At 35.1% G+C, this 26,221-nt stretch overlaps 1 protein-coding gene across 3 annotated transcripts in view; it reads left to right on the top strand.

Annotated features, from left to right (window-relative positions):
• SWT1 (SWT1 RNA endoribonuclease homolog) overlaps positions 1 to 26,221 on the top strand; it is a 104,913-nt gene that overhangs the window by 28,204 nt on the left and 50,488 nt on the right. For all 3 annotated transcript variants that reach the window (XR_005725034.1, XM_040263801.1, XM_040263802.1), the window contains exons 10-15: positions 5,583 to 5,676; positions 13,873 to 14,018; positions 15,490 to 15,653; positions 16,758 to 16,896; positions 21,952 to 22,100; positions 25,734 to 25,921. Coding sequence is in view for 2 of the 3 variants with exons in the window: in XM_040263801.1 (XP_040119735.1) it covers positions 5,583 to 5,676; positions 13,873 to 14,018; positions 15,490 to 15,653; positions 16,758 to 16,896; positions 21,952 to 22,100; positions 25,734 to 25,921 (880 nt within the window). In the remaining variant the exon portion in view is untranslated. The remainder of the gene's footprint in view (positions 1 to 5,582; positions 5,677 to 13,872; positions 14,019 to 15,489; positions 15,654 to 16,757; positions 16,897 to 21,951; positions 22,101 to 25,733; positions 25,922 to 26,221) is intronic.

The raw sequence follows: 26,221 nt of genomic DNA, 5'->3' as shown, positions 1-26,221 counted from the left end.
CGTCAGCCCCAAGCGTGTCATATCCTGCATCAGACATAGACTGGCATTTCGATTCTTACATGATATTATACATGTTTCAATGCCATTCTCCCAAATCATCACACCCTCTCCCTCTCCCTCTGAGTCCAAAAGTCCGCTATACACATCTGTGTCTTTTTTGCTGTCCTGCATACAGGGTCATCATTGCCATCTTCCTAAATTCCATATATATGTGTTAGTATACTGTATTGGTGTTTTTCTTTCTGGCTCACTTCACTCTGTATAATCGGCTCCAGTTTCATCCATCTCATCAGAACTGATTCAAATGTATTCTTTTTAATGGCTGAGTAATACTCCATTGTGCATATGTACCACAGCTTTCTTATCCATTCATCTACTGATGGACATCTAGGTTGTTTCCATGTCCTGGCTATTATAAACAGTGCTGCGATGAACATTGGGGTACATGTGTTTCTTTCAATTCTGGTTTCCTCTGTGTGTATGCCCAGCAGTGGGATTGCTGGGTCATAAGGCATTTCTATTTGCAATTTTTTAAGGAATCTCCACACTGTTCTCCATAGTGGCTGTACTAGTTTGCATTCCCACCAACAGTGTAGGAGGGTTCCCTTCTCTCCACATCCTCTCCAGCATTTATTGCTTGCAGATTTTTGGATCGCAGACATAGAATGATACTTCTTCCTAGCACTTGATAGGAACACAGTACTCAGTACATAGGCAATATGAATTAGTAACTTTTCAGGAGAGCAATTTAACAGTGTTTATTACAAAGCCTAAAGAGATGATTTATCTTTCTTGCAATTACCCTAAAGAAATAATCAGAGACTCAGTGATTGATATATTTAATGTTCCTCACAGCATGATTTATACAGGAAGAAATTGGAAACAGTCTGACAGTTGGAGATGTTACATATAATGCTGTAGCCAAATGAGAGAATACTAATTTTGAAAAATGTTAATGATGTGATATTAAACAATAATATTTAAAAGAATATAAACTACAATCCTAAATTTCTTAGATTAATTCAGGCAAAGAAAGACAAGTATCATGTGTCACTTATATATGCAAGCTAAAAAGTAATGCCAAAAATCATCCAGAAATCTGTCTCACAATTCTGAAGACTGAAGTCTAGAATCAGGGTGTTAGCAGGATTATTTCCTTCTGACATCTATCAGAGAAACATCTGTTCCAGACTGCCTTCTTGGCTTGTAAATGGCTATTTTCTCCTTATGTCTCTCTATATCCTCTTCTCTCCCCATGTCTGGTTCCAAATTTCCCCTTTTTAGTTAGAATATCAGTCCTATTGGGTTAGTTCAGTTCAGTCACTCAGTCGTGTCCAACTCTTTGCGACCCCATGAACCGCAGCACGCCAGACCTCCCTGTCCATCATCAACTCCCAGGTAGCACCCAAACCCATGTTCATTGAGTTGGTGATGCCATCAACCATCTCATCCTCTGTCGTCCCCTTCTCCTCTTGCCCTCAATCATTCCCAGCATCAGGGTCTTTTCCATTGAGTCAGCTCTTCGCCTCCGGTGGCCAAAGTATTGGAGTTTCAGGTTCAACAGCAGTCCTTCCAATGAACACCCAGGACCGATCTCCTTTAGGATGGACTGGTTGGATCTCCTTGCAGTCCAAGGGGCTCTCAAGAGTCTTCTCCAACACCACAGTTCAAAAGCATCAATTCTTCGACACTCAGCTTTCTTTATAGTCCAACTCTCACATCCATACATGACCACTGGAAAAAACATAGCCTTGACTAGACGGACCTTTGTTGGCAAAGTAATGTCTCTGCTTTTTAATATGCTGTCTAGGTTGGTCATAACTTTTCTTCCAAGGAGTAAGCATCTTTTAATTTCATGGCTACAGTCACCATCTGTGGTGATTTTGGAGCCCAGAAAAATAAAGTCAGTCACTGTTTCTGCTATTTCCCCATCTATTTCCCATGAAGTGATGGGGCGGATGCCATGATATTAGCTTTCTGAATGTTGAGCTTTAAGCTGTTTTCACTCTCCTCTTTCACTTTCATCAAGAGGCTCTTTAGTTCTTCTTCACTTTCTGCCATAAGGGTGGTATCATCTGCATATCTGAGGTTATTGATATTTCTCCTGGCAGTCTTGATTCCAGCTTGTGCTTCCTCCAGCCCAGCATTTATCATGATGTACTCTGCATCAGTTCAGTTGCTCAGTCGTGTCCGACTTTTTGCGACCACATGAATCGCAGCACGCCAGGCTTCCCCATCCATCACCAACTCCTGGAGTTCACTCGAACTCATGTCCATTGAGTTGGTGTTGCCATCCAGCCATCTCATCCCCTATCGTCCCTTTCTCCTCCTGCCCCCAATCCCTACTCTGCATATATAAGTTAAATAAGCAGGGTGACAATATACAGCCTTGACGTACTCCTTTTCCTATTTGGAACCAGTCTGTTGTTCCATGTCCAGTTCTAACTGTTGCTTCCTGATCTGCATACAAATTTCTCAAGAGGCAGGTCAGGTGGTCTGGTATTCCCATGTCTTTCAGAATTTTCCAGTTTATTGTGCTCCACATAGTCAAAGGCTTTGGCATAGTCAAGAAAGCAGAAATAGATGTTTTTCTGGAACACTCTTGCTTTTTCAATGATCCAGCAGATGTTGTCAATTTGATCTCTGGTTCCTCTGCCTTTTCTAAAACCAGCTTGAACATCTGGAAGTTCATGGTTCATGTTTTCCTGAAGCTTGGCTTGGAGGATTTTGAGCATCACTTTACTAGCATGTGAGATGAGTGCAATTGTGTTGTAGTTTGAGCATTCTTTGGCATTGCCTTTCTTTGGGATTGGAATGAAAATTGACCTTTTCCAGTCCTGTGGCCACTGCTGAGTTTTCCAAATCTGCTGGCATATTGAGTGCAGCACTTTCACAGTATCATCTTTTAGGATTTGAAATAGGTCAACTGGAATTCCATCACCTCCACTAGCTTTGTTCACTAGCTTTGTTCATAGTGATGCTTTCTAAGGCCCACTTGACTTCACATTCCAGGATGTCTGGGTCTAGGTGAGTGACCACACCATCGTGATTATCTGGGTCGTGAAGATCTTTTTTGTACAGTTCTTCTGTGTATTCTTGCCACCTCTTCTTAATATCTTCAGCTTCTGTTAGGTCCATACCATTTTGTCCTTTATTGAGCCCATCTTTGCATGAAATGTTCCCTTGGTATCTCTAATTTTCTTGAAGAGATGTCTAGTCTTTCCCATTCTCTTATTTTCCTCTATTTCTTTGCATTGATCACAGACACTAATGAACTCATTTTAACTTGCAAAAAACAAAAATAGGATTTAAAAGAATATAGATTACAATCCCAAGTCCCTTAGATTCTGTGTATATACTTAGGGAAGTATTGAGCTGATGAAATTATGAGATATTTTAGTTTTCTTTATATTTTTGGAATTTTTGAGATTTTCCATATTATTTATTTTTATAATTAGGTAAAAATAACGTTATCTGATACCTGCTACCCCCGGCATTTGTTTCATCATTTTTATATTTTCTTTTATTACATTTTTGCTGAGTCATTTACTTGCAAGATATTTGTATTAGACACTGTTCTAACTGTTGAGGCTGCAGCAGTGAATGAGACATACAAAGCCTGCTGTTGAGAAGCTTTAATTCTACTAATATGCTAAGTATCATATTAACTATAATTTTTACAATAGTTATTTTGATGTCAGATGTGAATAGAGGTCATTGCTGTTGAGATACAATTAAGCTGAGTCTTAAGGAATCAACATATTACTTAAGTACTTGGTATCACCACATATTGGGCCAAGTGTTTTATATAAATTTTCTCATTTAGTCTTCCTTCTTAAGCATTTTGCCCATTATTGCATGTCCAGTAAGTGGGAAAGCAAGAATTCAAACCCACATCATCTGTTTCTAGAGTCTTTGTTCATTTTTGATCAGTTCCTGAGCAAGTACTCAAAAATATTTGTTGGTAAAAATATTTCATGAATATTCTTATAATTTTAGGTGTACCTTCTGGGCCTGTGTATTCTAGAAAAAAGTGACAAAACAAGTAATCATGAACTTTGATACCTTTAGAGCAGTGTACTTACTGTATGCTCTGAACCTCCTTTGATTGGTCAAATTGAGTTGCTAAAGTTAACCACTGATTTTGAGCTGCCCATTTTGCATTATTGTGATATTTACTTTGTGAGCTAAAAGTAGGAAAATTGGCTGTTGTAACATATGTCTGTCTGGCTTACTGGTTGTCTGATTAAAGAACTGAGTCATATGTCTCTCAGGTTCATGCTATGAGATCAGTTGAGTTTTGTCTAGACTTCGCCATGAGATCGTGAGGCCCCAAAGAGCTTGTCTTTTGACAAGCATAGGGACCTGGTGCAGCTTAGACCTTAGAAAAATGTTTATTGCATGCATGAATGAGTTTTCTAATTTGAAAGTTTAGAGGACTCGGTGATATATGCTAAAAGTTGAGGGGAGAAAAATGTTATAATCTGGGAAAAAAGTTAAGGCTCACTGGCCAGCATATCTTGACTTTTAGTGTGTAAGAGACTTGCCAAGGGCTTAAATCAGTCTTTGGATCCAGGCTTCAAAGATTCTTAGCCATAAATGGGTCTGGGGTGTAGTGCTTCTTTCTATGTTATTAATAAGTACCCCAGGGAATTTTGAGGCAGGTAGTGTAAGGACTTATAAAAATGATATCTTTGGTCCTCTTTCTACATGTTACATTCTTTTCATATACACATACAACTTATTACATACTTTAAGACTTAGAGAATATCAGCTACATACTAACATTTGTTAGAAATTACCTTTTGTATTCTCTTCCTAGTGCCCATGCTGTCTTCTTCTGTACATCTCTCTCTAAATGTTATTGCTTAGAAGAAAATCCCATGGACGGAGGAGCCTGGTAGGCTGCAGTCCATGGGGTCGCTAAGAGTCAGACACGACTGAGTGATTTCACTTTGACTTTTCAGTTTCATGCATTGGAGAAGGAAATGGCAACCCACTCCAGTGTTCTTGCCTGGAGAATCCCAGGGACAGGGAAGCCTGGTGGGCTGCCGTCTCTGGGGTCGCACAGTGTCGGACACGACTGAAGCGACTTAGCAGCGGCAGCAGCAGCAGAGGTTAAGAAAAAGCAGGCACATGAAAGTGGTTCTGTTGCTGGTAGAACCATTGCTCATTATTTTGCTGACCTCTTTTAAGTTAATATGAAACAAAATATAATCATATAATTTGCTTATAGTCTCTTAAGTGACTGAACTGAGACTAGAATTCATAGCTTTTGGTTTCTAGTATGGTATTTTAACCTACTGATCACGTTTCTTTCCTTTGGGTTTATTAAGGCATATTCTCTTCTGTTTTAGTAAACTATCAATTTAATAAACTATCGGTTAATTAAACCCATAAATATATGAATCGTAGATCCAGAATTTTCAGGTCATTGTTTTTGTTGTGTTTTATCTTCCTCCTCTTATTTAAAAAGTTTTCTTTGTTTCAGATGATTCAATTTGTAAATATGGCCTAAATTGTTTATACAGTTCCCAGATTTTGAGTGTGCTTATTGATTGTTGCTTTTGCTGCATTCGCAGATGGATTGAGTGATGAGAACAATGATGATCGTGTATTAAAATGCTGTCTTCAGTACCAAGAACTATTCCCTTGTTCTCTTGTTATTTTGTGCACGTGAGTTTCACAATCATTTTACTCTTTTTTTTAAAAAATAGCAATTTCTATTAAAGAATTTTAAAAAATCATACTGTAATGACCATACCAAGGATCAAAAACATATATAATATTCTAAATCTCCCAGTAAATATATTCAGTTATATCTCACATTCTTATAATGTAGAAACTGTAGAGGAATGAGATTTGAATCTCATGAAGTTTCATTTCAACTTAAGTTATATGATATTCAGAAAACTTTTGAAAAAGCAAGGGAGAGTCAATTTAATATCCCAATAAAATAGTTAGAAATGAAAATCTACATTTTGGTCACGAGGCAGGAGGGTTAATTAATTTATTTGTTGGGAAAGGCTAATGTATGTTGTAGTTATATCCTGAGTGCTTATAACAGAGTTAGAGTTGAAATTCTGGGTCTACCACTTACCAGCTTTGTGACCTTGGAAAGCTGCTTAATGTTTCTTTATGTGTTTCCTTATGTGTGAAGCATAGGGAGAATAATAATACCTGCATTTATGAGGGTATTGTGAGTATTTAATCAGAAAAAGTATGCATATATGACTTGGAAGAGTGCCTTATACATAAAATTATCTCAGTAAGAGTTTTTCCTCCTTCTCCTGTCCTCGTTCCGTTCCATTCCTCCATTCCAAACTAATATATTCATAAGTTAGTTCTAAGGTAAAAGTGGCAAATTTTATTTGCCAAATTGTATTTATCATGTATGAGAAAAGGCTCTATAGGAACTGATAAGAGCAATTTTAGTTTGTAGTTTTAGTCTGAATTGTATTCACTTCAGAATGGGGTTTTTACAGTTTCATGATCATGCCTAAATTCTCTGAAATGGAGTGATTATGGAAATGACTGGCTCTTAGATATTTCTTGTAAGAGGCTTGCCAATTACCATTTTAGCTGTGTTCAAAGATAAAGTTATTTTTTTTTTATTTTAAAAGAAACAGATTTCCATCTCTACCTTCAAATTATTTATTAATGTAGGACATAATATATCATCCTGGAGTTTGTTGAAGGCTGAAATAGATTTAGTAATATGTTAATCATTTTGAATTTGAGATAAGCTAAAATTGAGAGAGAATTGTTATTTTTTTGTTCCACTTAGAATGAAAATTAAATTGGTGAGATTTAATCAATTCTCCATTATTTCTGCAGTCACTGTTTTGGAATGAACAGATCTAACAGTTTTCAATGAAATGAAAGTTTGTGGTCAGACTTTACTTTTACCTCTGGCATTGTCATGTTCCAGACAAGCCTTTTTTGTTTTTTCCCTGTTAAGTGTGATAATCATACTTACTGTGTAAGTCAGACATACTTAATGTGAGGAGATATTTTTACTACTTTAAGGGATGATGAGATGATAATTAACATTCATATTAATAATGACAGTGATAGGAGAAACCGTCTATAAATACTACGTACTATATCTCATTCTAAGTGCTTTACTCACATTTTTAATCTTAAGTATGTGCCAGCAACCTCCAGTTAGTATTTCCAGTCCACATCTCTCTTCTAAACTCTAGACTAATATATTCATCTACTTATTTGATATCTGTCTGGATGTCTCATAGACATCTGAAACCTGCCCTTTCCAAAAATGAACTCCTAATCTTTCCTTCTAAACTGTTCTCCATTTGAATAAAAAAGGCCATCTTCTACCCATTTTGCTAAAGCCAGAAACCTTGGAGACATTTTTTATTTCTGCCTTTCCTTCATAATCTTTCGTCAGGCTAATTGCAGGTCTTGTGTGGTCTTCTTTTCTTTACCTACTCTGCCACCATCCTATGTCAAGTGATGTTATTTTTCCTCTTCCTTTTCTTCTTTAAGATCCATTATGCTCTCTACTTCCATATTCTCCTTCATTTATTTTTCAAAAAAATATTAATGGTATTTTTAACTTTTAAAAAGTTTTGTTATGAAGAATTTCAACAACGTTCAAAGTGAAGAAGAGTTAATAAACTCCTAAGTACCCAGCTACAATAATTATCAAGTTTCTACACTTCTATTACCTTATATTTCCATCTACTCCCTGTCCTGCTGCTGCTGCTGCTAAGTCGCTTCAGTCGTGTCCGACTCTGTGCAGCCCCATAGACGGCAGCCCACCAGGCTCCCCCGTCCCTGGGATTCTCCAGGCAAGAACACTGGAGTGGGTTGCCATTTCCTTCTCCAATGCATGAAAGTGGAAAGTGAAAATTGAAAGTGAAGTCGCTCAGTTGTGTCCGACTCTTCACGACCCCATGGACTGCAGCCTACCAGGCTCCTCTGCCCATGGGATTTTCCAGGCAAGAGTACTGGAGTGGGGTGCCAACTCTCTGTCCTACGATATGATAATTTTTATACAGTTCTTTTTATATTGAGGGAAGCTGTATAATGTTAAAATGCCCAAATATTAACTATACAGTTTGACAGTGGATACCCTGGTTGTAGCCCCACATCCCTCTTGATACATAGAACACTTCCATTATCCCAGAAAATGTGCTCATCCCTGTTTTGTGCCCTTTTTCTATTTTCTTGAGGTGGAAGCTAAGATAATTTATTTGAGACTTCTGTAAATTTCCCTTTAAGCACTGCCTTAGCTGCATTTCACAAATTTTGATACACTATTTTTTAAATTCAATTTAATATGCTTTATAATTTGAATTCCTGGTGGTCCAGTCTAGTGGTTAAGACTCAGTGCTTTCCCTGTTGGGGCTGGGGTTTGATCCCTGGTAGGGGAGCTAATCCTGCAAGCCGTGGTGCAGCCAAAAAATAAAGAAAATATGTTTTATAATTTCCCTCATGATTATCTTTTAACCCACAGGTTTTTTAGATATTTGGTGCAATTAACTCCAAATATTTGCAAATTTTCCAGTTATCTTCTTGTTATTGATTATACTTTAATTCTGTTATATGACTTGAGAACATAATTTATATGATTTCTGTTCCTTTAGATTTGTTAAACTTGGTTTTATGCCCATGAATAAAATCTTAACTCGGTGAATGTTTTATGTGCTCTTAAGAAGAATTTATTCTGCTCTTGTGGGTCACGTATTCTATAAATTTCATATAGGTCAAGTTTGTTGATAGTGTTGTTTAGGTCTTCTGTAACCTTATATTAATGATTATCTGTCTACTTATTTTATGATTACTGACAGAGGAGTCTTGACTTTCCAAACTGTAATTTATTGGTTTGCTTCTTTCCATTCTGTTTGTTTTACTTCATGAATTATGAAGCTCTGTTGTCAAAGGCATACACATTTAGTTTTCTTGGAGAATTGACACTTTTCTCATTACCTAATTGCTGTCTTTGTTCCTGATAATATTCCTGATTCTGAAGTTTCCTTTGTTTAATATTAATATTCCAGTGTTGTTTGCTTTGTATTTATAATATATATATTTTCATCCATTTACTTTTAACCTATCTATATCTTTATATTAAAGTATTTTGTAGGTAGCATATAAGTGATACTTTTCTTTTTTCCATTTTGACAATTTCTGTCTAATTGATGAGTTTCTACTATTCACATTTAATTGGTTGGATCAGAATCTACCATTTTGCTAATTATTTTTTATTTGTTCAGCTATTCTTTTCTTCCTTTTCCTTTTGTTTTCTTCTTGGATTAACTGTGATGGCGTTTTATCTCCATTATTGACTTTGTACCTTTTTGAAAAAAAACTTTATAATGGTTGCCTTAGTGTTTATAATATACATCTTTACTTGATCAAAGTCTGTCTTTAAATAACACTGTGTTGCTTCATGTGTAGTATAAGTATTTTAATATGCTTTGAATTTCTCCCCCCATCCATTTTGCTATCATTATTACATATTTTACTTTTACAGAAACAATAGCACAGTAGTTTGTAATGTTTTTGCTTCACTCATTTGTCATTTAAAGGAATTAAAAATAAGAAAGTGAATGTTTTTATCTTGCATTCCATTTTTAGCATTCTTTATTTCTTTATTTGAATGCAAGTTTCCGTCTGGTGCCAGATTTCTGGTCATATTCCTTTTGCCTAAACAGCTTTGACATGTGTGAGTATGTTGGCAGTGAATTTTCTGGTTTTGTTTGTCTGATAGTGTGTTTATTTCTCATTTATTTCTGAAGTATATTTTTACTGGATATGCAATTCTGGGTTGATTTGTTTTTTCTCTTTCTTTGAGTATTTTAAAGGTATCACTGCATTTTCTTCTAACTTGTTTGATTTCTGATGAGAAGTCTGCTATAAATATTTTCTTCCTCTGTGTGTAATGTTCTTTTGGTCTTTTTTTTTTCCCCTCTCATTGCTTTCAAGATTTTTTCTTTGTCTTTTTTTTTAGCAGTTTGTTTTTATCCGTCTTTAGCAGATGTACCCACTCCAGTGTTCTTGCCTGGAAAATCCCAGGGACAGGGCAGCCTGGTAGGCTGCTGTCTATGGGGTTGCACAGAGTTGGACACGACTGAAGCCACTTAGCAGCAGCAGCAGCAGCAGCAGCAGCAGATGTACCACATGTTTGTGTGTATGTTTGTGATCCAAGCATGCATGCTTAGTTGCTCAGACATGTCCAACCCCTCGTGACACCATGGATTGTAGCCTGCCTGGTTCCTCTGAATACTGGAGTGAGTTGCCATTTCCTCCTCCAGGGTATCTTCCCAACCCAGGTGTTCAACCTGTGTCTCCTGCATTGACAGGTAGATTCTTTACCTGAGCCACCTGGGAAACCTGTATGCTTGTGGTAGAGGAGAGGAAATTATCCTGCTTGATGTTCTCTGAGCTTCTTGGATCTGTGGTTTGGTGTTCATTTTTTAGTTTTGGAAAATTCTCAGCCGTTATTTCTTTAAATATTTAATATTTCATCTGCCCCATTCCCTCTTTTCTCCTTCTGGTATTACAGAATTATTAATACATTGTAGTAGTCAGCCTCCAAGATGATTCCAGTGATTCCTTGCCTCTTGGTATCTTTTTGTTTTTGTTTCTTGGCTGCACTGTACCACTTGCAGGATTTTAGTTACCCAATCAGGAATCAAACCCAGGTCCTCTGCAATGGAAGTGCAGAGTCCTCACCACTTTCCACCAGGGGATTCCTGTGCCTCTTAGTATTAATTCCCTTGTGTAGTCCTCTCCTACATTGTACCAGGGTTGATCGTCTGTGTGACAGATAGCAGGCATCAGAAGTGATGGTATGTCACTTCTGAGATTAGTTTATGAAAGACTGGCACTTCCTTTTTGGGAACACTCTTGTTTCTTTTTCTTGGATCTGTTGTTCTGGGGAAGCAAACTCCATGCTGTGAATAGCTCTGTGGAGATGCCCACATGGTGAGAAACTGAAGCCACAAGCCAAAAGCCAGTGAAGGGCTAAGCCCTACCAATAGCTACATGAATGAGCACCAATTAAATCATGAGGCGACTATAACACTGGGGAATAGTATGTTTCAACTTTGTGAGATACCCTGAGCCAGAACCATTCAGTCAAGCTGCTCACAGATCCCTCACTTTCAGAAACTGTGTGAGATAATAAATGTTTTTTTCACACTACTGAGTTTTGGGGATAAATTGTTACACACCCAATAGACAACTAATACATGCCTATATATTTGACTATTTGATATTGTCCAACAGCTCTTACATATATATTTTTTAACATTTTCTTCATTTTTGTTTCAGTTTGGATAATTTCTTTTGACCTGTCTTAATGTTTGGTCTTTCTTCACCTGTGTTGGGTCTACTGAGGAGCTTGTTGAAGGCATTTTTAATTTCTGTCTGGTTTTACATGCTGTTCACCTTTTCTGTTGAGCTTCCCAGGTGGCGCTAATAGTAAAGAACCCGCATGCCAAAGGAGGAGCTGTAAGAGATGTGGGTTCGATCCCTGGGTGGGGAAGATCCCTTGAAGAAGGGCTTGGCAACCTGCTCCAGTATTCTAGCCTGGAGAGTCCCATGGACAGAGGAGCCTGGTGGGCTGCAGTGCGCAAGGTGACAAAGAGTTGGACACGACTGAAGAGACTTAGCACACATGCATGCACCTTTTCCATTAGAGCCTTTAACACGTTAATCTAAATTCTTTAAAATTTCCTGTCAGATTCAACATCTGTCTCATATCTGAGTCTGGTTCTATTGATTGATGTGTCTCTTGGAAGTATATTGCTTTTTTTCTGGGTTGAATTTATATGCACATTTTAGGACTCAACTCTGTGATTTCCGCCCTTCTTCAGTTTCCCCTTAACTATCCATATGTTTTGGCCTGTGCTACCTAACATTGCCTTCTGACATTTCAAGCCACAAAGGCTCTGACTTTCTGTCCTAAAGCATTGATAAGTTGGGGAATGCCCTCAGGCAAAAAGATAGAAAAGTGTGCTCTTAACCTTTGCAGGGTCTGTGTCTTAAGTGTACATTCCCTTCCACCTTCTACCTTCACTTTATTGCCCTTTAGTGCCTTCAAATAGATTTTGCCTTTGTTGTTGTTTTTGGTCTAGATTTTCTAATTCTCTCTATGGGAAGTTAGTCTGACCAAGCTACTCTGCCATTAACAGAAGCTGGAAGCCTGCTAGTCTCAAGAACAACAGTTTGGTAAACACAGATCTGATGTCATTTCTGCACTGAAGCCCTTTAATCTCTTTCCACTTATTAATGTTCTTGACTTTCTCTGTAGCCACGTAAACTGGTCTTATCCACTATTTCTAATCATCCTGGCTTCCTACAGCATATAGCAAATTCATATCATTTGTCTTCAGTCATCAGTTCAGTCACTCAGTCATGTCCGACTCTTTGCGACTCCATGAACCGCAGCACGCCAGGCCTCCCTGTCCATCATCAATTCCCGGAGTCCACCCAAACTCATGTCCATTGAGTCGGTAATGCCATCCAACCATCTCATCTTCTGTCGTCCCCTTCTCCTCCTGCCCTCAATCTTTCCCAGCATCCGGGTCTTTTCCAATGAGTCAGCTCTTCACATCAGGTGGCCAAAGTATTGGAGTTTCAGCTTCAACATCAGTCCTACCAGTGAACACCCAGGACTGATCTCCTTTAGGATGGACTGGTTGGATCTCCTTGCAGTCCAAGGGACTCTCAAGAGTCTTCTCCAACACCACAGATCAAAAGCATCAGTTCTTTGGTGTTCAGCTTTCTTTATAGTCCAACTCACATCCATACATGACCACTGGTAAAACCATAGCCTTGACTAGACGGACCTTTGTTGGCAAAGTAATGTCTCTGCTTTTTAATATGCTGTCTAGGTTGGTCATAACCTTTCTTCCAAGGAGTAAGCATCTTTTAATTTCATGGCTGCAGTCACCAGCTGCAGTGATTTTGGAGCCCAGAAAAAGAAAGTCAGTCACTGTTTCCACTGTTTCCCCATCTGTTTTGCCGTGAATTGATGGGACTGGATGTCATGATCTTAGTTTTCTGAATGTTGAGCTTTTAAGCCAACTTTTTCACTCTCCTCTTTCACTTTCATCAAGAGGCTCTGTAGCTCTTCTTCACTTTCTGTGATAAGCCTGGTATCCTCTGAATATCTGAGGTTATTGATATTTCTCCTGGCAATCTTGATTCCGGCTTGCGTTTCTTCCAGTTCAGCGTTTCTCATGATGTACTCTGCATATAAGTTAAATAAGCAGAGTGACAATATACAGCCTTGATATACTCCTTTTCCTATTTGGAACCAGTCTATTGTTCCATGTCCAGTTCTAACTGTCGCTTCCTGACCTGCATACAGGTTTCTCAAGAGGCAGGTCATTTGTCTTAGGCCCACTCTAAATAAATTTGTAATTGCCTACCCTTTGTAAATCATTTATTTTATTATGGCTCTTAATGCTTATTTTTCTTAGGATGATCATATTCTTGTGTTCAAATCCACCTCCCACTTACCAGGTATAACTTTGGACAAGTTACTTAACCTTTTTATACTTAAGTTTCTTATGTGTGAAATGGGGATAAAAATTAGTACCACTCCTACCTAAGAAGTTTGTTGTGAGAATTAAATGGATTGATATATATAAAGTGCTTAGCATAGTTCCCGATACCAGGAAAACATTCAACATGTAACAATAATAATTATTCTCAAAAGCTAAGATGATATGCCTCTAGTATATGATAATTTATCTTCTGCATTAAAAAGTTATCCTTTGTTAATATATGTACTGAGAATCACCAGCCTCTGATTAGATTCCATGTGATTTTAGTTGCCATACGATTTGTCTTATAAAAAATAAAATATTTTTTCCTCCTAATCCAACCTAGGGATGATAGAAATTTAAGAAACAAAGGCCTAATAAGTGGTGTGAAGTCACTCAGTAAAGAAGAATTGAGTGCAGAGTTATTAAATTTATCTCTGAACACAGATGTATGTCATCAGCCTTGTATATCTAAACAACAATTGAAAGCAGGTAGTATTCTTACTACAAATAATTAGAAGTATATCTTATTTTGTGTACTAAGAATATTGACAACAGTTGGAATTAATGGTAGATTTTTATTTTGTACATTTAAAGAAACATTGTTTGAAGTATTTGCTGGCACATAAATGGTAGAAATGAATGAATATTATAATGGTGATCCAAGAAAAAGCATACATGATTGCCTTCTATATATACTGTTACAAATTAATTTGTATTTTTGTCTGTACACTCATATACATTTTTATATATTTGTAATCACCATGTGAATCCTATTTTTTCTTTCACAGAGGATACCTTTTAAATTAATGGTAGCTATAAGAAATATCCATTTGAGGTAGGGAAAATAGTTTATTCTTAACATTACTTTCATATTCATAACTTTCTATTAACATAGTAAAACAGTAATGGACTTGAAGGACTCTAGGGGTAATGTTTTTAAATTTAAACTAATATACACATTATTTAAAAACATATCTCACCATTTCCTTCTGAGGGAAAAATAAGTATTGAAGTTTATAGTAGCATATACATATGCTTCATATATTCATTTGAGTATATGCTACTTATTTGGTGCTTATTTGACCTTTTTGTTAATAAAGTTTCCTTTGTCATAATACTCTAAATGGCCTTTAGAGGCAGTTACAGAATATTCTACTTTATAGTTTTTCAAGGGAAATATGCTTTTGATTTGCTCATTTTATTACTGACATTTTAAATTTTTGCTTCATATTCATAGAGGTAATCCCCTTAATATTTTGAAATTTGCCATAAAGAAATTGCAGTTGTTTGCAGGTGTCAAAATAGTAATTATAATGAAATAATGTAAATGAAAATAATCAAAACTAATATTAGAAGGTGAAGGTGTATAGGTAGTTAAGTCAGAGATTCTAGTCTTTTCAAGACAATTTATTGATGTGAGTTATGTTTATGATTTTTGGAAGTAAACACATTTTGTCCATAGTTCTTGGTTTTCTATTATAAATATTAATAGATGTAAAGAATTATTTTAATTTTTAATTTTTTAAATAATGTAAGGTTAAAATATATACATTTCTCAAATTCCTTTTCTTCTTTCAAATTTCTATTTTAGTAAAAACGTTTCATTGCCTTTTGTCAAAAAGATAAAGCATTTACTAATGTAATGTTTGCATCTAAAAACAGCTATATAAATATTTCTAAATACTCTTTATTTATTTATTTTTGGCCATGCCACATGGCTTGCAAGTGTTCCCCCGAACAGGGATTGAACCAGGGCCAGGGCAAGTGAAAGCCTGGATCCTAACCATAGCCCACTAGCGAACTCCCCAAAATCTTGTTTTAAAAATATTCATTTCTACTCTAGATTCAAATACTAATTATATCCATTAAATATTTATTATTTATGGCCAAATACTAATTATATGTGTAAAATATTTACTATTAACGTCCTAAATAAAGCTTGTAACTGTTTGTTTTGAAGAAACAACACCTTTGGAGGAGAGCCATGAAAAAGAATCTACAAACTCTGGACTACCCCTTCTACTTGAAAAGATTGTATCTGATCTCGAAAGATCTCTTGGAACAGCTTTATCTTCCATATTAGAAACAGAAATGAAAATTGCTTTTGGAAACCTCTGGATGGAGGTGATTATTTGAATGCTTAGTTAAAGGTTTCTTTTTTATTGCTAAAGATTTGTTGCCTTATTTTAAGAAATACTATTTGTATAAAATATATGTTTTATTGTAATAATTGATATCACATTAATATTTTTCTTGAAGTTTTTAGAATAACTTTAAAAACTAACTGATGGACATTTCCTAAAGATTAGGACTGTTTTTTATCATTCATTTTTTCAGTGAACAAATATTTATTGGGTGTCTACCATTTGTTAGACATTTCCTCCATGGAGCTTAAATTGAAAGAAAATGTCTCATTTTTAGTTTATTTGAGTCAAAATGTCTATATTGTGGCTTATGTGATATAAGTTTGAGAATCAGAGTGTAAATTTGGTATTAGTAAAATATTTTGAATTTTCTTTAGATTCACATCTTTTCTATAATAGGTAAACATCACATTTGGAAATAGTGGCCTTCTTAGTTTAATGTTTGTTTGCTATTCACATTTATCATTAAGAGAAAGTTTATTCCCTATCAATTGTATCTATCCCAGATATTCAGTGAGATTCTAATATTTGTCAGTGTGGCTTGATTATACTATCAAGTGTTAAACCAAGATGTTGAAGAATGATCAGATTCTAGGAAGGTTGACGTAAATTAGATTTCATAATAGAGTCTAATAAAGTGATTGCATATGAATGATTGAAGAAAGGATGTACTGATCTTGTAGTACTTAATGATGAGTTTTCTTTATAAACATGCCTTTAAGGAAAATTCTTTTCTGTATAGATGTTTTTCTCTAGTTTTAGGAAATTAGATTGATTTTGTTGTAGAAATGACCATGTTGAGGGGTAGATGACAACTTTTGCTGACTAGAACTGTAGTTTTTCTGATTAAAACTATGCTTTCTTTTGGCACACATAGTTTCTGAAACTATAAGTATTACTACTATTATGAATTTTATAAAAGCAGTTTTCAGTGGAATGGGCATTTTAAGATTGTGACTGGCTACATCTTTTAGTTTAAGAAGAATTCAATTATGTCTTGTCTAGATATCTATGTAGGAATTCCTAAATAGGTACTTTAAAATAATAGAATAATAAATTCATCAATAATGCTGTTTTTCTCTAGATGCTGTACTTGAAACCTCCATGGACTCTAATACATTTATTACAGTGCTTTAGAAAACATTGGTTGGCTGTATTTGGATTAGTTATGGAAAAGAACTTGCTCTTAACCATTGAGAGTCTATATGAAAATCTCCGTAAAGGTATGCATCTTTCATTTTGTCTTTGGAAGTATTGTATTAAAGTCAGAATAATAAATATATCCCATGGAATGTGAAGATGAATTAATAAAAAAATTTTCAAACAGTTCTTAACCATTTACACTTTTAATTTCTTAAGAAAATTTATGGCAGCTAGATGAATGGACGGAGTTCATAGAGATTGTGACTGTTCCATAGTATCATTTTTGATGTTCAAATAGTTAATCAAGATTTCTACTTAAAATACATGGATAAGGGGTAGGAATCCTTTGGCTTTGGTGCATAATGAATTTTAGAACCACAAGAGACTAGAATCAACATTTAGTTGGTAGTTTCTTAAACTGTATAACACAGAACCTTCTTGAAGTGTTTCTGGAGTTGCCAGAGATTAGGGGTAGAAAGGTTGATGGGGAGCCTGATAATAGTGTGCTTTTGGCCTTCAACCCCAACTTTAGCTATTCAGCTTTCTTTTATTTATGTAGAGAGATTCCATGTATGATTAAAAAAGAAAAAGTTTTTCTGCCAGGAAGCCAAAGATGTGAAAAGCACTGATCTAATGGTGGGCTACAGTTTCAGTTCAGTTCAGCCACTCAGTCGTGTCCGACTCTTTGCGACCCCATGGACTGCAGCACGCCAGGCCTCCCTGTCCATCACCTACTCCCAGAGTCCATCCAAACCCATGTCCATTGAGTTGGTGATGCCATCCAACCATCTCATCCTCTGTCATCCCCTTCTCCACCTGCCCTCAATCTTTCCCAGCATCAGGATCCTTTCAAATGAGTTAGCTCTTTGCATCAGGTGGCCAAAGTATTGGAGTTTCAGCTTCAACAGCAGTCCTTCCAATGAACACCCAGGCCTGATCTCCTTTAGGATGGACTGGTTGGATCTCCTTGCAGTCCAAGGGACTCTCAAGAGTCTTCTCCAACACCACAGTTCGATAACATCGATTCTTTGGCGCTCAGCTTTCTTTATATATAAGTCCAACTGTCACATCCATATATAACTACTGGAAAAACCATAGCCTTGACTAGACGGACCTTTGTTGGCAAAGTAATGTCTCTGCTTTTGAATATGCTATCTAGGTTGGTCATAACTTTCCTTCCAAGGAGTAAGCATCTTTTAATTTCATGGCTGCAGTCACCATCTGTGGTGATTTTGGAGCCCAGAAAAAGAAAGTCAGTCACTGTTTCCACTGTTTCCCCATCTATTTGCCATGAAGTGATGGGACCAGGTGCCATGATCTTACTTTTCTGAATGTTGAGCTTTAAGCCAACTTTTTCCATTCTCCTCTTTCACTTTCATCAAGAGGCTCTTTAGTTCTTCTTCACTTTCTGTCATAAGGATGGTATCATCTGCATATCTGAGGTTATTGATATTCCTCCCAGCAATCTTGATTCCAGCTGTGCTTCCTTCAGTGCAGCGTTTCTCATGATGTACTCTGCATATAAGTTAAATAAGGAGGGTGACAATATACAGCTTTGATGTACTCCTTTTCCTATTTGGAACCAGCCTGTTGTTCCATGTCCACTTCTAACTGTTGCTTCCTGACCTGCATACAGGTTTCTCAAGAGGCAGGTCAGGTAGTCTAGTATTCCCATCTCTTTCAGAATTTTACACAGTTTATTGTGCTCCACACAGTCAAAGGCTTTGGCATAGTCAATAAGGCAGAAATAGATGTTTTTCTGGAACTCTCTTCCTTTTTCAATGATCCAGCAGATGTTGGCAATTTGATCTCTGGTTCCTCTGCCTTTTCTAAAACCAGCTTGAACATCTGGAAGTTCACGGTTCACGTATTGCTGAAACCTGGCTTGGAGAATTTTGAGCATTACTTTGCTAGTGTGTTTATGTGCTATAGTTTATGGAGTCGCAAAAGAGTCCAACATGACTTAGCGACTAAATAAATGTTATTAAAGTCTGTGTTTTATCATTAAGGAAACTAGCTTTGAAAGAGTAAGTGATTTGTCCATAGTGAACAGCTCCATTTCTTTTGCTGTATAAACCATTATTAGGATGTTCAGTTAGTTCTTGACTTTTCTCAAACTCCTCATGAAGTGATCTATTTTATGTATTAGTTATATCCTGTCTACTTTTTAAAAATAACTGAGTATAGATGGGCCTTTAAAGGACCACCTGAGTACAAGAGAGTTTAAGTTAGGCTTAAAGGTGCAAGAGCCAGGTAGTGAAGAAGAACCAAAGAGATATTTTTACTATAAAACATGTGCAAACAATTATTGCAGTACTTGAACACAGATTTTAGCACTAAGCTTCCTAACAGCTAAGATAAAACAAAAACATTCTAGGCCGGATATACCACTTCTCTTTTCCCCTGAAGTGTAAACTCTGAAAATGTTTTATATCTTTACAAATTTCCCCAGGGAACTTAAACTTCCATGAATATTTATTTTTTAAAGTTACTGATTTTTAAAATAAAAATACACTTTCCAGGCATTGACCTTTAACTAGAAAATATTTATTAGGGGTATTATTATTAAGCAATGACATATTGGACATGTCTTCAAAGCATCTTAAAAGATATATAGAAACAGTGTTCATATCTTTTACTAGGGACATAATTTTGTTGCTTCTGTCAAAAGAGGAAGTCCATAAACCATGTGTGATCTTAAGTAAGACTTGGTTTCAAAAATGGGATATCTAGTTGCCATCTTCCATTTGTCTGTTTTCCAAGGCTGGGCAGTTTTGTTGTGCTTAGATGGAACTTTAGAGGTAGTAGTCAGTAGTTCTATTTTTCTTTAATAACAAGAGAAGTGAAGAGATATGACCGTTCCTTTCATTAAAAACTCATCTGGAGGATTATTGTATAATCTTAATTTATTGATCTTTGATCTAGAAGAATCCAATGCCTAATGTTTACTGACTTGTGAATGATATGTAATAGAGTTATAAAAATGCCTTCTGCTCTAAAATAATTTTGAAATAGAAAAAATTACAGGTAATTCTGTTTATAATCTTTTAATAGTATCTGCAGCTGTTGAATTATACGTGTGTTTAACTTACTATATCAAGCATGTCACTTTAGATCAATTCATAGAAAATTATGTAGAAAATGAGTAGTAGCTTTTTCTGACTTCATTGTCTGTATTTATTTTAACCTAAATAATTATTGACCTTATATAAACATTAAATTATTTCAGCCTTGTAGATTTTTTTTATGCTTTGTCTGAGTACTGAATTGATCATTGACATTATACTTTTGCCTTAATCTTTAGTAAAAAATTCTTTTAAGATGAAATAAAATGATTAATTCACGGATTTCAGCCCTATCAAACAGACTACACTGGAGAAGCATCATTAAAAGAAGTTGTGCCCAACTGCCTCCTCTGAGGAGATTTACCTCCTTTCTGTCCTCTGTAGCATCTCTTATCTCTAATTTTCCCACAGGAATTTGAACTAGTCTTTGATTTTAAAAATAACTGAAAGTGTTTTGTAAGGAGATGCACTGTTTGCTTAATAAAAGGGTAGCCAGAAACTTGGCTGTAACCATCACATTAGATCAGAATTTCAGAATATTGAGTAATTAATTATGAAAATCCACCTTTTATTTTCATTTAACCTTTCAGTATTTCACAAGCAAATGTTTGTTATGTAAGTTACACAGAAAAACTATTTTTTTTAAACTCATAGTGCCAGTGTTTCAGAATAAAATAGAATTTCTGAAGCTGTGAACCTAAAAGAAAACAAAGGAAACACATTGCACTGTGAAAACTGTTATGCAGTATTCTATCTTAATAATAGAGATAATTTTTTCTATTCTGAATTTTGGTAACATTAGAAAGTTGTTTAACTTCATTGTTCATAACTTTGAATCTTTTATTGTTACCACTTCTCGTAATTGGTTTGAGAATTTATTGTAAGCAAGTTTAGTTCCTTGAGACAAAAATGTTACATCTTTAAATTATTATCTATAGATTAACTCACTTCGCTAATTTAAGGGGGAAAAGTTCTATTAGCTTCTTTTGCCCGTAGCTCACTGTTAACCCAAACTGTTTATTTTTCGCTGAAATTGTATTGCGTCCAGAGAGAACACATTTTCAATAAATCTGGTATTATATTTCATGTGATGGGATTTGAAGATAAATCACTACATGATAACTGAGTTGATTATGAAAGGTACTGCATATAATTTAAGTGCTCACCACCAAAATGTGACACTGTGATGTCTCAAGAGTAATCTGTATACAAACAACTTCAGTTTTGAAAATCTGTAGTTTAACTCAGATTTGTTTGGTGATTATCTCTTCTGAAGAGTATAACATTCTTTCATTTTACTGTTAATTTTAAAAATTGAAGTATAATTGGAATATAGTTGATTTACAATGTTGTGTTAGTTTCTGGTATACAGCATAATACATATATATGCATATTCTTTACATTGTGGTTTATTGAAGAGTATTGAATATAGTTCCCTATCCTATTCAGTAGGGCCTTGTTATTTGTCTATTTTGTATGTAGTAACTTGTGCATTTCACTTTTACTTTGAAGTTGACTGTTTTGAGGGAAATTTTGGAATCTGAGTATAGTCTCAGTATCCACAGGAAATTGGTTCCAGGACCCCTGAGGATAGCAGAATTCTCCATGCTCAAGTCCCTTGTATAAAATGGCATAGTATTTGTATATAACTTACACATATTTTCCAATAAACTTTGAATCATCTCTAGATTACTTGTAATACCTAATGTAATGTAAATGCTCTGTGAATAGGTGCCAGTACACAGCAAATTCATGTTTTGCTGTTTGGAACATGATAGAACTTTTTTCCCCCAAATACTTTTGACCTATAGTTGATGGAAACTGTACATGTGAAAACTTACGAATATGGAAGGCCAGCTTCACAGAATGCCAGAATCAACTCCAAGAACTTTGTTTAAAACTAAGTCTCATCATGGTTTTTCACACCAGAGAGATAAATTAGGAGCCTGTAGATATAAATGTGTACTCTCTTTAAATTTCTTAGTTGTTATTAGATTGATTTTTCAAAAGCATTTTTGTGTTGTATACTCATTCTTACATATTTTTTCCTTCTTAATTTTCTGTTACCAGCTAACAAAGCAGTGGATTTTACAACAGTGAAATTCCTGCTTCAGGATTCTGAAAGTTTGCTACATGCTTTCAGTACAAGGTCAAATTATGATGGTATTCTTCCACAGGCCTTTGCTCAAGTAAACAAACTACTCCAAACATTTGCAGAGGTACGATACCTTTAGAATGACATTTAGAATAATCATATATGTTATAAGAATGTATTTATCAGATAACAGTAGGTAAGAAATTTAACTTACTCTAACATACTAAAAGCATTAAGTAAATATTAAGTGAATTGAATGGAGACTGAACAATCCTTATTACAGGTTATAAAATATTCATACTCCTATGGAAGCAGTGTCACAGCAGTTGTTGGGATTTCATATTGTTTCATTTATGAATAGAAGAGAACTATGCATTGTTGCCTGACTACTCATTTTTCAGTGCTCCTGACCAGTGGATCACAGCCTGCATCAAAATACTTCAGAAAATTTTTTAAGCGTGCAGATGCCATGCCCCTTACTGAGTAAAATTTCTGTCAGTGGTGCCCAGAAGTGTTTTTGTTCTTGATTCGTGTTTTATTTTAAAATAATTTCAAACTTATAAGAAAATTACAAGAGTAATATAAAGAATTCTCGTATGTGTCCTTTACCCCCATTTCCCAGTGTTAACCTTTTATCACATTTGCTTTTATTATTTTCTGTCTTCTACCTACCAGTCTACTTATCTATCCAGAATATTTTTTCTAAATTAAGAGTATGTTGCACATATTATCCCCTTTTACCCCAAATATTTCCATATATATATATTTCCTAATGAATAAGGATATCTTATATAACTAGTATAATTAATCAGGAAATTAATATTGACATAATCCAATTATCTAACCTACAGACTGTATTCAAACTTTGCCAGTTGACCTACCAATTTTTTAACAGGTCTCCTCATGTGATTCTTATGCAGTCTGCCTAGCACTGATGCCTTTTTGCCCCTTTAAAATAACTATGTGAGTTTTGTTCTTAGTAATACTATATTTCTAGAGTCTTCTGATTTCAAATCTATAAAATTCAGGTCATTTTATATGCCTGAAACAGTTCAAAAAAGTCAGCATCACAATTACATTGTTAGATATCAATGATACTTTCGTCTAATATATATATATGTGTGTATGTGTGTGTCATATCTTTTTTCCTTTGAACTATTGAGTTGGCCAGGTTTTTCTCTGTGGTTTTTTTTTTCTGGTAACATAGGCCCTGGTACCTATGAAGTAATGAAAGGATTAGATGATACTAAACTTAGCCATAGTTACTGAGGAAAGAATTTAACTTGCTTAAGACTAAAAGAAGCATCTTTTTGATAAACTAACAGGAAATATATGTTATTTCTTGAGGAAAGAATTGATTTAAGGGGTGAATAATCTTTTGGTTTAAGATGACCAGAACATTGGTACTTATTCTTTTAAATGGCAAGTGTGACTTTTAGAGTCTTCAGTAGGGAAGAAGGACCTGGAAATTTAGGAGTTGCAGCTTGAATATTTTAATTGAATTGTGTAGGGAAGAGCTCATTATCCTTTCTCTCACAGAACTGAGCCCTAAAACCCCATCTTTAGTGAAACAACCATGGTGAACAAGATGGAAAGTTTAGGATACTTACGGTCTTAGCAGCCTTTGAATGAAAATTATTGAGAATAAAAAAATTAGGAATGATTGAGATAAAAATGATATCAAGATTCTTTTATCAGTTGGAAACCTAGCCATGGGAGTTTTCTTCCATGAAAAGTTTGATATTAAAATCTAATGGTGTTTGTCGCATAAATGTATGCCTGTTATATATTGCCTACTTGTAAACATATTGGCTTGTTATTTAGTAAGTTATTTATTCTTGGATCCTGATTTTCTAGTTGTCACATTAGCAAGAGATTCAAGAAGACAAGGGACAAAAAATTTAGTATTCTCTTTAGTACTTTTCCCTCAACATTAAGCATTAGTCTGATTGTTTGAAACAACTTGGGTTTTTTCCACAATTAGTGCTTTCAAGTATTGCTTATACAACAATTTATTGTCTAAGTCAGTCAAGAACATTGTGATTTAGCTTGGGCTTTTCAAATGTACTCTCAATAGCAGTTATTTTGTAGAGTACATCTGATTTATGACCTGAATACTTAGTTATGTGTCACTAATTTGAACAATGAAAAGAAAGAGATTACCTCCAGAAATAGAATATCTAAGTATAGTAACTGTAAAAAAAAAAAAAAAATCCCCCTTATCTTAATTTACCAAGTGTAGAAAATCAGGAAAAGAGAAATATTCATTATTCATTTGATTCTGAGAAACCAAGATGGAAAGTTAAGTAATGTCATTTTCCAGATTTTTATATAAATGGGGTAGAGGAAAGGATATATATTTTTTCTCTTATGAACCTTTTAACATCATAAAAAAAAACTTGCCCTTCCAGAATGATAGACTATTTAAAATAAGTCTTTTTAATAAATTTTAGACTTATGTGCCTCAGACTTCCCATCCTGACTAGTTGTGTTTTTAATTTCTGGTTATTTAACCTCTCAGAGCCTTAATCCCTTCTTTTATAAGAAAGAGTATAATAATCTCTGCCTTAGAACTGTCATGAGAATTAAATTGATATTTGTAGAGCCTAGCACATAGTAAGTGCTATGTAAGTGTTTGATAAAGCAGCCTATTTGTATGTTGTATACACTTCTGTTTGAAAGCTGAGAAAAAGCATTATGTGATGATTAAACACATTTATCTCAAAACAAAATTCATATTTCCATTCATGTGTATTTATTAAATTCATAATTAATGTAAACAGGCAGTTTTCTTCCTTCCTGAAAAGAAATAAAAGGGTAATGTTTACCTTTATGAGCTGGAGAGAGAATATAACCACATTCATATATACTTCATTCAGTTATACTAAAGGTCAGATTCTGTTCATGCCTCTTACCAGTTGTGTGACCCTGCATAACTTATTCATCCTTTCTTTGCCTCAATAAAATGTAGATAATCATAGTTTCTCCTTCATACAATAATTGTGAGGATTAAATGAGCTAAATAGATATAAAGTTCTTAGAAAATTCCTATACATAAGAAATGCTTAGTAACTATCAACTGTTGTTATAGTTTTGGAAATTTCCTTTTTTTTTAATTTGATAAGCATGAAGCTAATGTTTGAAATCATACTTTTATCAGCAAAGGAAACCTAAAGAAACAGAGTGATTTTAAATTCACAAAGATGTTATAGATGAGCCAAGTCAACAAACTCAATAAACTCATAGTTAAAAACTTTTTTCCATTCTATCATATGTATTTTTCACCTAAGTTAATATTTTCACCCAGGGTGATTTTTTTTAAGAAAATATCATTTGAATCAATGATATTGCTTTTTCACACTGTTTAGAAATATGCTCAGATCTGTTCTTAAATATTTTTAATTGGTCGTGCTATTTACTGTACCATCTCCTTCTATCAGCTACCAAACTTCTTAAAAGAGCAGTATAGAACCATTGTTCCTATTTCTTTGCTCACTTATTTCTTAATCCCTTACAAGTAGAATTCTACTTCTATACTCCGTAATAAATAAATTGGAAATACTGTTTCATATAAGTGGAAAAGAAAAAAATTTTTAGCTCTGATTCTATTCTGATAATATTCTGTACATAATCAAGGACAAAGAGTAAATAGCACTTCCAAGAAAGTCAGAACATTTGTGATCTACAGTTGGCATTCTTTCTCTCTCACTTACTAGTGAAGGACTAGCTGCATATTATGTAATTCTTATTTCCCCAGGGCAAGGCAAAACTTAAGCAAAATTCTTCGAAAAATATCCCGGGTAAAAGCCAGGAAGATAATTCTCTGATGAAATCTGATAACCAAGAAATCACCGTTTTCCCCGGTTCTTATCCTCCCCAACCCAGCAGGCATCAAGAAATCTGGTCTATCCTAGAGAATGTTTGGATTACACTGTATCAAAACAGGTACTAAATTAACAAGAATTTTTGATTTCAGGGTTTTCCATTATTGCTAGTGTTCATTAAATAGTGTTTGGGGTATTTTTTTTTTTTTTTAACTACAAAGTGTCTTAGTTTTTTAAAAATTTTGTTTGTTTGTATTCACTTTTGGTTGTGCTGGGTCTTGTTGCTACTCGGGCTTTTCTGTAGTTGCGACGAGCAGAGCTCGAGCAGGGCTTACTCTAGTTGCGATGGACAGGCTTCTCCCTGCTTCTTTTTTTGCAGAGCACAGGATGTGGGGTGCATGGGCTTCCCTAGTTGTGGCTC

The sequence above is a fragment of the Oryx dammah genome, unplaced genomic scaffold, assembly GCF_014754425.2.
Source record: "Oryx dammah isolate SB20612 unplaced genomic scaffold, SCBI_Odam_1.1 HiC_scaffold_21, whole genome shotgun sequence".
Taxonomy (NCBI): Eukaryota; Metazoa; Chordata; class Mammalia; order Artiodactyla; family Bovidae; genus Oryx; species Oryx dammah.
Note: the sequence above shows the minus strand (reverse complement) of the source record. Positions and strands in the feature narration are given on the sequence as shown.